This window comes from Helianthus annuus, chromosome 17 (genome assembly GCF_002127325.2).
Source record: "Helianthus annuus cultivar XRQ/B chromosome 17, HanXRQr2.0-SUNRISE, whole genome shotgun sequence".
Lineage (NCBI taxonomy): Eukaryota > Viridiplantae > Streptophyta > Magnoliopsida > Asterales > Asteraceae > Helianthus > Helianthus annuus.
The window spans coordinates 809,617-823,850 of NC_035449.2; the positions used below are offsets into that span (position 1 = coordinate 809,617).

Consider the following 14,234-nt stretch of genomic DNA (forward strand, 5'->3'; position numbering starts at 1 on the left):
TACCACGATATTAAAACTACGTATTGGTGGCCTAGCATGAAGGCCCACATAGCAACTTACGTCAGCAAGTGCTTGACTTGTGCCAGAGTCAAGACAGAATATCAGAAACCCTCAGGCCTACTCCAGCAACCAGAGATACCACAATGGAAATGGGAGCAAATTTCCATGGATTTCGTTACTGGCCTACCTAGATCTCAGCGCGGAAATGATACTATTTGGGTGATCGTGGATCGACTCACGAAATCCGCACACTTTTTGGCGATTAAGGAAACGGATAAATTCTCCACTCTAGCGGAGATATACCTCAAGGAAGTTGTTTTGAGGCACGGGGTGCCCACCTCTATCATCTCTGATCGAGATGCACGTTTTACTTCGGAGCTGTGGCAAGCAATGCACAAGTCTTTTGGCTCACGTTTAGATATGAGCACAGCGTATCACCCACAGACGGACGGGCAGTCCGAGCGCACTATTCAGACCTTAGAAGACATGCTTCGCGCATGCGTAATCGACTTTGGCAACAGCTGGGAAAAGCATCTGCCACTTTTGGAATTCTCGTACAATAACAGCTACCACACCAGCATTAAAGCTGCTCCGTTTGAGGCATTGTACGGACGTAAATGCCGGTCACCTCTTTGTTGGGCAGAGGTGGGGGATAGTCAAATCACTGGTCCAGAACATGTGATAGACACTACTGAGCGGATTGCTCAAATACGACAACGCATGGCGGCCGCTCGTGACCGTCAGAAAGCCTACGCCGATAAGGGCAGGAAACCACTTGAGCTCCAGGTTGGGGAGCGGGTATTACTCAAAGTTTCACCCTGGAAGGGTGTGGTTCGTTTTGGTAAACGAGGCAAACTTAACCCACGATACGTTGGACCTTTCGAAATCATTGAGAAAATAGGCAAGGTGGCCTACAGACTAAACTTACCAGCAGAACTCGGTGCAGTTCACAACGTTTTTCACGTGTCGAATCTGAAGAAGTGTCTGTCAGATGAGACCCACGTAGTTCCTCTGAAGGAACTCACTATTGACGAACAGTTACGATTCGTCGAGGAACCAGTTGAAATCACGGACCAGGATGCTAAGGTCCTCAAGAGCACTAGAATACCTCTCGTTCGAGTTCGTTGGAACTCACGTCGCGGCCCAGAGTTCACCTGGGAGCGCGAAGATCAGATGAAACAAAAGTATCCCCAACTGTTTGCAAACAGTACAACCACTACTGAGGCTGAAGCTACGGAATTTCGGGACGAAATTCCAGATCAACGGGGGGAGGATGTGACACCCCAGGAAAACCGGGAAAACCATACAACTTAACTAGCTTCCTCAGTGAGTGCCATCAAATTTCGGGACGAAATTTCTTTCAACTTGGGGATGATGTGACAACTCGAAATTTAGAACCTTTCGTTGTGTCTTGATGTAACATGCTTGAACGTTATGTGATTAGTTGACATGATTGGTGTAATGATATATGTGAACATCTTATGTGAACTATATGTTATGTTTATGTGTATGCGTGTATGTATATGAACCGAGACAACAAGGACCCGACTCGAGACCATGTGGTCTCGAGTGAACAGTAACCGGTTGGGCCATTTGGGCCGTAAAGCCCTTTAGCCGACTTGTAAACCCCTTTAGGGTGCACCATGTGGAACTAGTATATATACCACACTCATGGCCACATTTACCATTTCCTTTGACAACACACACACACACTCTCCTACTTCCTCTCTCACTAAAACCCTAGAAGCACAAACCTTCACTCTCTCATTTTCGGATCCAATCGGTTGGCACTAGGATCTTCGGTTCAAGCTTGGAATCGATATTTGGAGTTCACCTTTCCTATCCCCTAACCGGTTAGTGATTCTTGTTGTGTTTTGTGTTTGGGTTGATGATTATGATAGTGGGTTTGCTTGCTAAGTTGTTTACACATGAGATGATTGTTTACCTATGCTAAAGATGTTGCTTGATAGAAAATAGCTACTTGTTGACAAATGATGATATTATATGTATGATGATGATAAATCGGTTAACATGTCTTGGTTTCGGTTATATTGCATGATGAGTTGATGATATCTTGTGTTTAAATGAAGTTTAAACCATTAGTTGTTAATGTTCATGAAATCGGACTAACACATGGAAGATAAAACTCATTTAAGCATGATGTTACATGGTTTGAATGTGCTAGATGTAGGAACCGATGATGTTGTCAACTTGAGCTCATGCTAGTATAAACTTTATTGATGAAGAACTAGTTAAATGTATGAAGAACAACATGAATACGACTTGAATATATGAAGAACTTGTTGAATATGATATGAATGTGCTTTGAATATTTGAAATCTGATTTGTTTGATCCATTTTGGGTAATTGTTAGACAACAAAACATGTTTAGTGGATAGTACATACTGCTGCATGAATTTCATTGGATAGTACAAACTGCGTAGGATCAGCAGGTGCTGGGGAGTCGAGACCCCTGGTTTCGACTCGAGACCATAGCATGACAAGCCGAGACCGCATGATTGCGACACAGGTTGCGGGTCGAGAACCCCTAGTCTCGACTCGAGACCACACATGATCAACACAAACAGCATGACCCGAGACCATGCTTGCGAGTCCGGTTGCGACTCGAGACCAACACATGCATGACCCGAGACCTCCTCAGATTGCGACTCGAGACCCTGTCAGCTACACTCGAGACCGCACAGTCTCGAGTAGAGACCGCACAGTCTCGACTCGAGACCACGCTTATTGGGCTTGCATAATTACGGGCCTAAGTTAGTGGGCCAGACTTATGGACTCCTTGTGCTACTGTTTAATGCGTGAATGTTACTGTGGAACTTGTTGTGAACTATTGATGAACTGCCATGCTAAGAACTTGTATGCCATGATTGTTACTTGTACGTGCACTACTTGGGTTGAACCTGACTTGAATGGTATCTATGTTAGGACATAGTTGACCACTTATAACTCGATTGACTTTCTGTGTTACTGCCGAGCAAACCAAGGTGAGTTCACACCCTCTACAAAGCATGGGATTCCCTGGGTTGGGAATGGGGTTCAGGAACGTGGATTCCTCGCCCTCCTTGGGTAGGACAGCAGTGGTTCAGGAATGTGATTCCTCGTCCTTACGGACGGATAACTCGTACTAGACCAAAACTCTATCACGAAGTCCCTCCTTTTTATATCGACTTAATCGCCGGGCCAATGGCGAGCGGGTCATTAGTTAGATAGCGCTATTTAGGTCTGACAAACCTCACACCGTGCCGCAGAGGACGGGCGTGAACTAATGGATCTGGGGCACGTCAATGATGATAGACATTGACAGTTTCAGGGCACATAAACATGACTACAGTCAGCAGTCGATATGGTAACGGGTCTAGTGTATACATGGGGTAGCCCCCACGGCCGAAATGCCAGATAACTAACACGGGGTAGCCCCCACGGCTGGAATGCCAGAGTAACCGGGAATAAACAAGTCACGTTTTTAACTATGGGGTAACCCCCACGGCAGGATGCCAGATAAAGGAAACTGTTTTCGAAACAACTTAAAACGAACACCCAACTGTGAACTCACTCAACTAGTTGTTGACTCGTTACTACATGCTTTGCAGGACCATAGGTACTCAGCTGGAGCTTGCATGGAGGAGAGTCGTTGTGGGACATGGATTGCTGCGTGCCATGTTAAACTTGAAAACGATTGAAATTATGTTTTAACTTTAAGACTTATGCTTCCGCTTACAACTTAAACTTTGTTTTGTTTGAACCCAATCGTATTGGTTAGACTTTTATAACTATTTATATGCTTGTTCAGTATGATTGGTGGCTGGATCCTGGTCAGTCACGCCTCCAAGCGGTATTACTCCACAGGTGGGATTTTGGGGGTGTGACAATCCATTTACCAGAACGGAAGATCTAGCTGAAGCGAGAATCCCTTTAACCCATTTGCACCATTCCTGAGAAAATCCCATTTGAGACATAACTTCCACTAGAAAACCCCAATTGACGTTGTCGTATGCTTTCTCAAAATCAATCTTGAAAATAAACGTTTTTTTCCCCGATTTTTTCAGCCAGGACCAGATCTCACTTAACATTAAAGGGCTATCCAATATGAACCTCCCTTGAACAAAGGCCGATTGAGAATCCGAGATGACTTTACCGATGTAGTTCTTCACACGAGAAGCTAGCACCTTCGAGATAACTTTGCTTATGATTCCAATAAGATTAATGGGCCTATAATCCCTCAAACTAAGAGGATCTTTCTTTTTGGGGATAAGGGTAATAAATGACGTACTGCAACTTTTATCAATAGAACCCGATGCATGGAAGTTCCTGAGGTTCTTTGAAGAAGATTTGAAATAAATTAATACTTAAAAGGAGTTTAAATGGTATAACTTTTTAAAAAAAATTAAAACATATTTATGTCTTTTATATTAACTAAGGGGCTGTTTGTTTGGGTCTGAATGGAGCCATTAGGAGGCTTGGCTCTGAATCGCTCAGAGGTAGGTGTGTTTGGTTCACTAAAACATCACTTCTTAATGGTTCCATTCAGCTCTGAATGGTTCAGCATATGAGAGAGTCTGAATGAAAAATAAGACCTCTGTACCCTTCCTCAAACAAAACAAGCTGCTCTCCTCCCTCAACCTCTCGTGTCACTCTGTAACTCCCTCCCTCCTCCATCCTTTTGCGCTGCCACGACAATGGAGACTTCATCTCCAAACAAATATACACCCACACACACAAAACCTCAGACCAAAATCGTTGCTCTTCTTCTTCATCCTTTCTTTATTAAAACCCTAAACCCACCATACATCTCCTGGTCAAGATTCCGACAAACAAACGGAGCGGCGTCACGGTGGCGACGTTCAGAAGCGGCGGGTTTCAGCGGCGGCACACAGCAACAACGTCAATAGCAGAGCCGTTTTCCGGCACGACTCCGGCAGCGGAGGTTTGTTCTCGTTTGGCTGGGGGTGCTTCGGCACGACTCCGGCAGCGGAAATTTTTGTGTTGTCACTAGTTGATTTTGAAGGTCTCTAGGTTTGAAGACCATGTGTTCGATGAACTCTGACAGAAAATGGGTTGGATTCTGTAGATGATTAGTGAAGATGATAAAAAGGACTAAAAGGAAGCATTGAGGGAGAGAGAGAGATGAAACTTTACTTTCCATTGATGTTTAAAAAGCACAAAAAGGAATGTTTGAGAGGTTTGTGGACGTTCAATCCATATATTTTCCGGTTAAAGAAAGGTATTTAGTTTTATTGAGAGGGGTAAAAATGTCATTTTACATAGTCATTCAGATGTGCAACCAAACAACACTTTACTGGTTCAGCACTTACTGGTTCAGAGTCTCTTATCCATTCAGACCTCTTATTGATTCAGCACTTATTGGTTCAGATGTTGCCAAACAGCCCCTAACTTACGATTTTTAAATAACCATAGTTTATTTGCACGTCAACATTTTTAACAAAAAATTACCACATAAACCGAGAATTTTTTTCTCTTACATTTAAGTATGGTATTGTTATAATTTTTTATTAAAAACTATTAACATGTAACGTGATTATTAGTGTGTGTTCCCACCGTATAACGTAAACACCCCTCTCGTTATCATATATAATAATTATTGTTTTTATTAACATCATTTTTATATCAAAAAACCATATAGCCTTGTACTTAGAATATCTAAAGTGGGTTGGTGCCCCATGCCAACTCAACCCCCACATGGGCGGATCTACAGCAATCGAGGAGGTTCCCAAGAACTCGTCCGGTTTTGACATTTATAGTGTAAAGTCATAAATAAAATACTGAAGGAACCTTTAAATATTTTGTACAGGAACCTGTTAACAAATGTGTGTTCTAATATGTTGGTAAGGCGCTTGGTATATATTATTGAGGCTCCTAGTTTGACTCCCATCAGCCCATGGCATTATAGCCTAGTGGCATCTTGGGGGTGAGATAAAGCTTTGGGACCATTAGGTCTTGGGTTCGATTCTCACAAAGGGGGTTTTTCTCAGATTTATTGGGTTTCCTCCTGAATTGGTGTATAGGCATTATAGCCTAGTGGAGATGGATATGATCGGGTGGTTCTGCTGGTGACACGATGATACTTCAGTGGTCCGTCAGTGATCCTAATTTACCGTTAAAAAAAAAAGTTTGACTCCCATCATCAGGGAGCTTTTTATCTTTTTTTTTTCTTTTTTCTTTATTGAAAAAACGAATATTGAGAATTAGGGTTTTATCACCCAATGCCTTTAGCCCTTTACAGTTTAGTCCCAACTGTATAAACATTGATAATGCTTATGGACCTAATGTTAGAAATACATATTTTGTATCTGAAAATCTGAAATCTGAAATCCCCTGCCTAGAAACCGATGGAATTTGCTTAATATGATTACCAAAATATCATTTACTTGTGGAAAGCTGTTGTGGCCACATATTCATACGAGGATTTTAACATAAATCATCGGTTTTCTTGATTACTTTCAAAGTAAACAAGTTTCCATGGCCCTCTCTTTGTTCCTTCCTAACTTGTGAAGTCCACAAACCAATTAAATATCACTTACATAATCCTAACATATGTTCAATATAAACATTGATAATGTTTATGGATCTAAAGTTACAAATGTTGGTGCAAAAATGTGATCGAACATTTGACCCGCTTTACCATGAAACCATTTTGCTCATGACCCACTTTGACCCAAACCCAATTGACACTTCTATAAAAACTAACTAGTTTGACCTTGTTTCAATCCGAGTTCATTTTTAACTAAACAGACACGCCATTTTTCCAAGCCTAACCATGAATGAATTAACTTACCTCCATATTCCAAATACTACTCGTAATGTCAAAAACACAAAGAATCCGATCCAAACTCCAGCAAGACCGAATTTAGAAACAACAAGAAGAAAGAATGCACAAGTTCCTAATCCGATTACTACCTGCAAATTGTATGTCATTCAAGACTTAAGGCCTGAGAATCTAGTTGACAAAACACTAAATCAAGGTGTCACGCTATGGGCTGAAGAATAGCAAGTTACCATGTAATATGAAGGATATTTTTTCTTTTCTTTTCTTTTTTTTTTTTGAACGGCAAATTTGGATCATTGACGGACACTGGAGTATCATCGTGCCACCAGCAGAACCACCCGATCATATCCATCTCCACTAGGCAATAATGCCTATACACCAATTCAGGAGGAAACCCAATAAATCTGGGAAAACCCCCTTTGTGGGAATCGAACCATTGACCTAATCGTCATAAGCTAAAACTCCATAAGACTATGGGGTATGGGGCTTGCGTTGGGGCGTGGGTTGGGGGAAAACGCCCAAGTCACCACCCCGGGTGGGCTTGTGTTAGGGTGTGGCCCGTGGGGCTTGGGTTTGAAGCCGGGCGTGGGGCAGGCTTGAGATCCGATGTGGCGGCCTCCTATTCGCTGTCCACCACCATGTCATAGCGGGTGTTTGTAATTTTTTTTAATAAACTGCCAAGCCACGCCCTCAACCCAAGCCCCGCCATACCCCACGGACACGTCAGTCACCGGTGGGGGGCTCCAACTCCACGTGTCAACTCATGCCCCCAACCCAAGCCCCACCATACCCCACGGTCTAATATAGCCCATCAAGAACAAAAGGTATAGCGTTTATTGGCTGAGATGCAACGGTTTTTGCATTTACTACATTGAAAGGGGGTTCTCACAACAAGTTTCGATCGAGAATGTAATGCACCGTTTTCAAAATATGAAACCTCGCAGGGAACAACTGTAGGTATGTTTTTTTTATCAGTAAAGACCATCTTATATATATTACGTGTTTTCAAATTTACCATGACCATGTTTTTTTGTTATTGTATAACCTTACCTGATCCGAACCGTCATTCCGACCCGATTTTTTGTTTTTATGTTCGGACATCTGAAATTGTAACATTTAAAAAAGTAAACCCCTTGAAAAAAGTTTGTGGGTCGGCCACTGTCATCCACGGGTGCCAAATACCATCCCCATCCCCATCGACATTATGGAGCCTTAAGGATCAATCTATACGTTAAAAATTAATAATTTTATGTTAGTGACATATGAATCAATCTATATGTTAAAAATTTAAAAATTAATAATTTCATAGATTGGATGAAAACTATTAGTTAAGTTTATGTTAGTGACATATGAATCAATCTATATGTTAAAAATTAATAAGTTTTGTGGTTTTTGGTGTATATAATTCAAAGAACCAGTAATGCTTAAGTTTGCACGTCATAGTTTTACTTTTTTATTTTTTTCTTTTTTCACTTTTGATTTTAGCCAATTGATTGTCCATTTAACAGCGAAAAAAATGAAGTGTATTTTACTCTATTGAGAGATGTGAGACATGCTTTTGAAGAGTCCATTTGTGAAGATCGACTGTAGAGGGATGCATGCAAGTGATTACAAGAAGCTTGGTGCAAAGTTAAAGGTTTGTACACATTTTCTCTTTGATTAAACCAGGGCCGGTCTTGAGAATTTATGTGCTCTGTCCGAACTCGGAAAAAAACGTGTCTTTAGGTAGAGCCGGTCCTGAGGTTTCAAGTGCTTTGTACGAGTCGGAAAAAGGCCTGTGGGCCCTAACAAATTTATAAAATCTTGTTTGGTAAGTGTTCATGAGCTTTTTGTGAACACATGCATTTCCTTAACAAACCAACACGAACAATGTGTTGTTGTTCATGTTCGTTCGATTCATTTGCAACCCTAACAATGATTATGCTAACAAAAAATAAAACGTTAATAAGGTTCCTTCATCGCAACTAAATAGATAAATAAAATAAAATCCCAATCAAACACTATTTAGGTATTGTTTAAATTACTAAATATAAAAATAGAAAAAAAAAATAATTCCAAAGCTAAATGATACCATTTGTAGGCTTAAGGCTTGTCATATGGGTTGTAACGTTTAACATGAAACGGTCAAAATGGAAAAAAAAATGACTCGAACCACTGAACCACCTCATATTTTTAAACAGTTTGAATTCTATACATGTCATATATAAATAAAAGAAACAAATTAAATTTAGGCCCCGAAGAAAAGCGGACCTCGGCCGGGGGTGCAGCTCGCCCACCCTCAGGACCGGGCGTGGATTAAACCTATTACGATGTTGCAAGTTTAGCTTATTATACTCGTGATGCAACTATGTTTTATAGGAATTGGTCCCTTGTGTGCTGACGACGAACAAATCTTGATTTGGAGAGGTCATGGTTGGAAATCGATGTAGTTGTGTGGGAATTTTAAACGTTGTTACATCTTGATGTAAATGGTTTGTATTTGATAATAATAGGTTAACAAGTTTTTTTTAGTTAAGCTCAATCATATGTGTCGGATCTCTCATACCGTACATGTTTACATTTTTACAAGATCTAGATATCGTATAGACGCCGCCCACTTATTTGAAACATGAGGGCACTGATGAAAACATGTACATACAAAGGGACCATTAGAGTAATTAAGGGAAAAATATAGAACATTGGGCGGTGGGCCGACTTGGGTCGGGCAAAATCCGTATTTTACAGTTACGCGGTGTCCATATAGCGTAGCATCACCTCTATTCCCCTCGCCGTCTCAGTCGTCGCCATCCAGTTTACCGGTAACTTTATATATAAATATATTCCGTCACAAACTGTAATTCGTTTTAACACGTATCAATCCATCTTTGCAGAACCCTTTAATCTCCTCCCCTTTTTTGGTTTCTTGTTTATTAAATAAAGACATCGCGGTGAGTTTCCATTTCAAACCCTAATTCTCCTTTACCTTCACTTCCTTTTCATCGGATAAAGCGTACTGGTTTTGATATATTAAACAGATGATGATTTCGCTAGTTATCAATTGCTGCTGCTGCATGTATTGAATTTGAATTAATCACACACACACATGAATAAAATAATAAGAATATATATGTTCCTCTTTTAGCCTCTACTCCGTTAGGTCTAAATACTATATTTTAAGATTTACATACACATATAATGAATGAATCATCTTCTGCAGCTCACAAAAATGGCCCAAGGTAGCGTATTGGCAGTTACAGACAATGCAGTGGTCTCACTCAATGAAGTTCTGAATGCTGTTAGGATGGTCAAGAAGGAGGCTATTGAAGAGACTAATCCTTTGAGGATTATCACTCAAGCTTCATCTCTAAGTACATGCCTCCTATCTCAAACCATTTTTATCAAATTCTAGCCCTTATTTTATATGCTTACATAATTAAGTTGTTGTTAGTTTGATTCAGTAGAAGACAATATTAACAAGTCTTACCATGTTTAGGACCACATATATTATGCATTTGACTTTATGTTGCACATTCTTTTGTACGTTAATTGTCTCATATTATTACGTTGGCATGTGGCAGGTTCTTTGCCGGTGGATTCATCATCCATTGATCTTGTCGTATTCATTGGGAAGTCATCTGATCTTTCTAGTGATAAGTTGTTTGAGGAATTTTCACGAGTGTTGAAATCTGGTGGAGAGATCTTTATCCATCAAACTTCTGATGATGCCAAGGAGACAGTAATGCATCTGATATCTTACAGGTTAGAAGTACGATTATAACAGATTTGTATTCTAATCTCGCTTTTGACCTTTTTGTAGGTGAAATCTTCTCTTGAACGCAAGCTATTGGTTTTAGGGTTTTCGGATATAGAGGTGGTTCAGATGGCAGAACCACAATCTTTTGGGGTGAGTTCTTAGTTTCCAGCTGCGTTTAGAGGTTTTTTGGTATTGCGTTTTGTTTGTTTTTAAAAAGCACGTCTATGTACGAGATGCAACTTCAGGCGGGGTCCACGTTTTTTACTACATAAGGCTGCCTGAGGCACGCCTCTTGTACATGGAGAGTTTTTGTGCATCTAAATGCTGTACATATAGCTTTTTAGGTTGTATATGTAGGTGATTTATATATTAAAAAAACCTATGAGACATATATAAAGAATTATATAAGTACCATGCGCCTCGCTTACAAAAAGCCATGCACTTTTGTGCTTAGGGCCTCGGTCTTAGACCCTGTCGCCTTGCTGCGCTTGTTGCTTTCTTAAACTCATGCCATTTTGAAAGTGGTTATTTCAAGTTGCACATAGTCTGTTTCTAGTGTTTGGCTGTATTGAAATTGTTCTGTTTAGTATTAGTGTAACAAAACTGATTCAGATGATCCCAATATATAGGCTTCATTTTACAATTTACATGTAAATTCTTCAATATTTAGAATTTTACAAATACTCAAGTAAGTGATTGTCTTATCATGACAACCAAGCACATCCAAACACTGTCCATTGTAGCTCGTCTTGTTACAGCCAGGGTTCTGATTCTCTGACATTCCATATTAGTAATCACTTTCAAGTTGGTTTAATTAATCTTGTTAACAGATTAAAGGTAAGAAACCTACTTGGAAGATCGGTTCATCGTTCTCCCTTAAGAAGCCAGTGAAAAGCTTACCAAAAGTCCAGATTGTTGATGATATGGATCTTATTGATGAGGATAGTCTTTTATCTGAAGAGGACTTGAAGAAACCTCAGCTCCCACCTGGTAAACGCCTTCACTTTTTCTAAAATAAAGATTATGGGTTTAGTTTTCTTAAATTGGGCGCTTTCGAATTAAAATGTTGTGTTTTGCAGTTGGTGACTGTGAAGTTGGAAGCACTAGGAAAGCTTGCAAAAATTGCACATGTGGGCGCGCTGAAGAAGAGGAGAAAGTGCAAAAGCTGGGAGTTACTATGGACCTGTTAGAAAACCCCAAGTCAGCTTGTGGCAATGTAAGTTCTTTTGTTGCATGAAAATCATATAACATAACTTAGATGTTCAAGACATAGGTTTATCTTTGTAACCATGACAATATATATATTCATAAGAGTTTTCCTGTTGATATGTAGTGTGGATTGGGTGATGCTTTTCGATGTGGCACATGCCCTTATAAGGGTCTCCCTCCTTTCAAGCTGGGCCAGAAGGTGCGCTAGTCGGTTCTAAATGGATATATTCATTACTACTGTGATCAATAAACATTACACACATTGGGTAACAATGTCAACATTCTGATAGCTTTTTTTCTTGCAGGTGACCTTATCTGAAAACTTCCTTGCTGCTGACATCTAGGATTGACAAATGTAAACAAAATGCACCAGATACCGAACCATTGAAGTGCGTTCAACTTGGATCAGTGTGAAGCCATGGTGAATGTTATTATGTTTTTATATGTTATGTGGATTTTACCTCAGTTTTGTGGTTCATACCCATATATAGGATGCTGGTTCTGGTGTTGATTTTTAATTGTCGTCATTTATAATATGTTATAGCCATTTTCACCCGAAGCTCCCCAAACCGAATTGACCTAAATTCATATGATCACGGGTCATATTGACTAAAAGAAAGTATCATATTGACCTTGTGCATATGAAATAAAGTATCAACTTCAAACAAGAGTAAAACACAATAATGTAAGCATGTTAAAAAGGAAATTAGTGGAAGACAATTTCATTGGTGAATATAAATACTGAACATTTCAAAGACCATCTTTGATAACCCAAAGTAACTTTCTATACATATATCAAAGATCCATATAGAGCAAGATCACCCATTTCCATATCTTTACATTCTAAATTCAGGTTTCCAAAATTCATATTTATACACTGGTCATTGCCAATTTGGATTTTAACAATAAACTACTATACCAAGTTACATAGTTACCAGAAACCATCATCAATGGCTGCTGATGGAGGTGGGAGTTGATCATCTTCTTCCTCAACCTCCATTTCCAATTCAGGCGTTGACCCAAACTCAGTCAACTCAATATCAGCAAGATTCTTTAAGTCAACAACCGACAGTTCGTCAAGCTGTCTGACCACCAAATCAGCAGCAGTAAGCTCATAAACAGGATGCTTACTAGCTACAGCCACACACTTCATTTTAGCATCATGAGCTGCTTCTATTGTTAGATTCGAATTCCCAAACACAATACACCTTTCGGGTATGAACTGCAAAAGCTGAGCTGCATAAACAAACATTTCCGGATCAGGTTTCCCTCTATAAACATCATCTGCCGTCACCACAACATTAAAAACACCTTCGATTCCAATCGCCACAATTGCTTCCTCAAGATTCTTTCGTGGGCGGATCGAGACTAAAGCCACTGGGATCTTGTGACGGGTTAAAACATTCACAAACTCATGGGACCCATCACGAAACCTATAAACCCCACCTTGTAAAGCTTGGTGAATCTCTTCTTTCCTTGAAGCCATTCGTTTCAGTTGAGATGGATCTCTTGACCAACATAAAACTTCTGAAATCGCTTGCTCGTTTTTCATGCCTTGAATTCTCTTAAGAACAAAAGCCGGAGGCGGGTATTTGCCTTCTTCTTCTGCAAGTGCAAGCCATGCCTGTTTTTCAAAATCCGGATTATCTTCTATCAATACTCCTTCCCACTCAAAAATTGCACCTAACCAACCACAACCCATTCTTTCTTGCCGGGCTAACGGGTTATGTAACAACGGGTTATCAGCCTTGTTCTTAGGTGGCCAGGAAGCCGGTTTCAGATCCTCTAAACTATCGGGAAATCGCTCTCTTTCTGTATACCGATTGGGTTCTTTTGCTAACTCCATCGCCTGGGCCTTAATCACTCCAACTCTCGGAAACTGTTTCCCAGAAACATTTCTCAAACAAGGCCCTAGAACCGGAGTATAGCCTAAAAGGGATGTTGCAGCAATTGATTCAATCATCTCTAGCGTTGTGGAATCAACAATTCATATGAAATATATAGCACCTTCAATAATTGTGGAATCTAACAAAAACGGTAACTTAAAAAGATTCGATGCCCACAAAGTAAAAAGAATATCTTTTGAGGGAGGGATAACCAACTACTGTATCAATTATTCTGGACAGTCGTGAAAAGGGGGGGAAAGATTTATAAAGAGAAACAGGCTTCTGCCACAAAGATCCTATCTTTAAGCTAAAATATTACAAATCCCCAAATTTATGACAACCCCAGAAACCCTAATTGAGGAAATACCCCGTTGATCGAAATCAGGGGCTATTTACAGCAAAGGATAACGAGAGAACCTGAATTTGTTGGGAATCGGATCGAGTATTTTTTGGGGACGAAGAATTTATAATTTATGTGGCTTGTAGGAGACCAGGGAGAAGGTGGTTTCCCAAACATTACGAAGCGATTGAGAATCCAAAAGTAAAGTCGTGATATATTCAAAGAACATCGACACGAATTTTACGTCAGTTGAGAACCGTT

The 14,234-nt window shown here is 40.1% G+C and overlaps 2 protein-coding genes across 3 annotated transcripts; one reads left to right on the forward strand and one right to left on the reverse strand.

Moving 5' to 3' along the window:
- The first annotated feature begins 9,459 nt into the window (after positions 1 to 9,459).
- LOC110922965 (anamorsin homolog) lies at positions 9,460 to 12,302 on the forward strand. Of its 2 annotated transcripts, XM_022167159.2 has the most exons (9): positions 9,460 to 9,603; positions 9,676 to 9,732; positions 10,002 to 10,152; positions 10,363 to 10,520; positions 10,602 to 10,688; positions 11,369 to 11,528; positions 11,618 to 11,754; positions 11,872 to 11,946; positions 12,053 to 12,302. In XM_022167159.2, exons 3-9 carry the CDS (start codon positions 10,011 to 10,013, stop codon positions 12,089 to 12,091), a joined length of 798 nt encoding a protein of 265 aa, XP_022022851.1. In that variant the 5' UTR covers positions 9,460 to 9,603; positions 9,676 to 9,732; positions 10,002 to 10,010; the 3' UTR covers positions 12,092 to 12,302. The 2 variants fall into 2 exon arrangements, with proteins under 2 accessions (XP_022022851.1, XP_022022852.1); XM_022167160.2 differs by lacking the exon at positions 9,676 to 9,732 and having other exon boundaries at positions 9,461 to 9,603.
- A 151-nt stretch (positions 12,303 to 12,453) lies between these two features.
- Positions 12,454 to 14,163, reverse strand: LOC110922964 (5-amino-6-(5-phospho-D-ribitylamino)uracil phosphatase, chloroplastic-like). Its single transcript, XM_022167157.2, has one exon. The coding sequence runs from the start codon at positions 13,708 to 13,710 to the stop codon at positions 12,679 to 12,681; it is 1,032 nt and encodes a 343-aa protein (XP_022022849.1). The 5' UTR covers positions 13,711 to 14,163; the 3' UTR covers positions 12,454 to 12,678.
- Positions 14,164 to 14,234: the final 71 nt, after the last annotated feature.

Bases quoted from the DNA above. Each gene is read 5' to 3' on its own strand.
- LOC110922965 (XM_022167159.2), top strand. From the start codon at position 10,011: ATGGCCCAAGGTAGCGTATTGGCAGTTACAGACAATGCAGTGGTCTCA. The intron at 10,153-10,362 runs GTACATGCCTCC...GGCATGTGGCAG, and splicing joins CACTCAAGCTTCATCTCTAA to GTTCTTTGCCGGTGGATTCA. The intron at 10,689-11,368 runs GTGAGTTCTTAG...TCTTGTTAACAG, and splicing joins CAGAACCACAATCTTTTGGG to ATTAAAGGTAAGAAACCTAC.
- LOC110922964 (XM_022167157.2), bottom strand. From the start codon at position 13,710: ATGATTGAATCAATTGCTGCAACATCCCTTTTAGGCTATACTCCGGTT.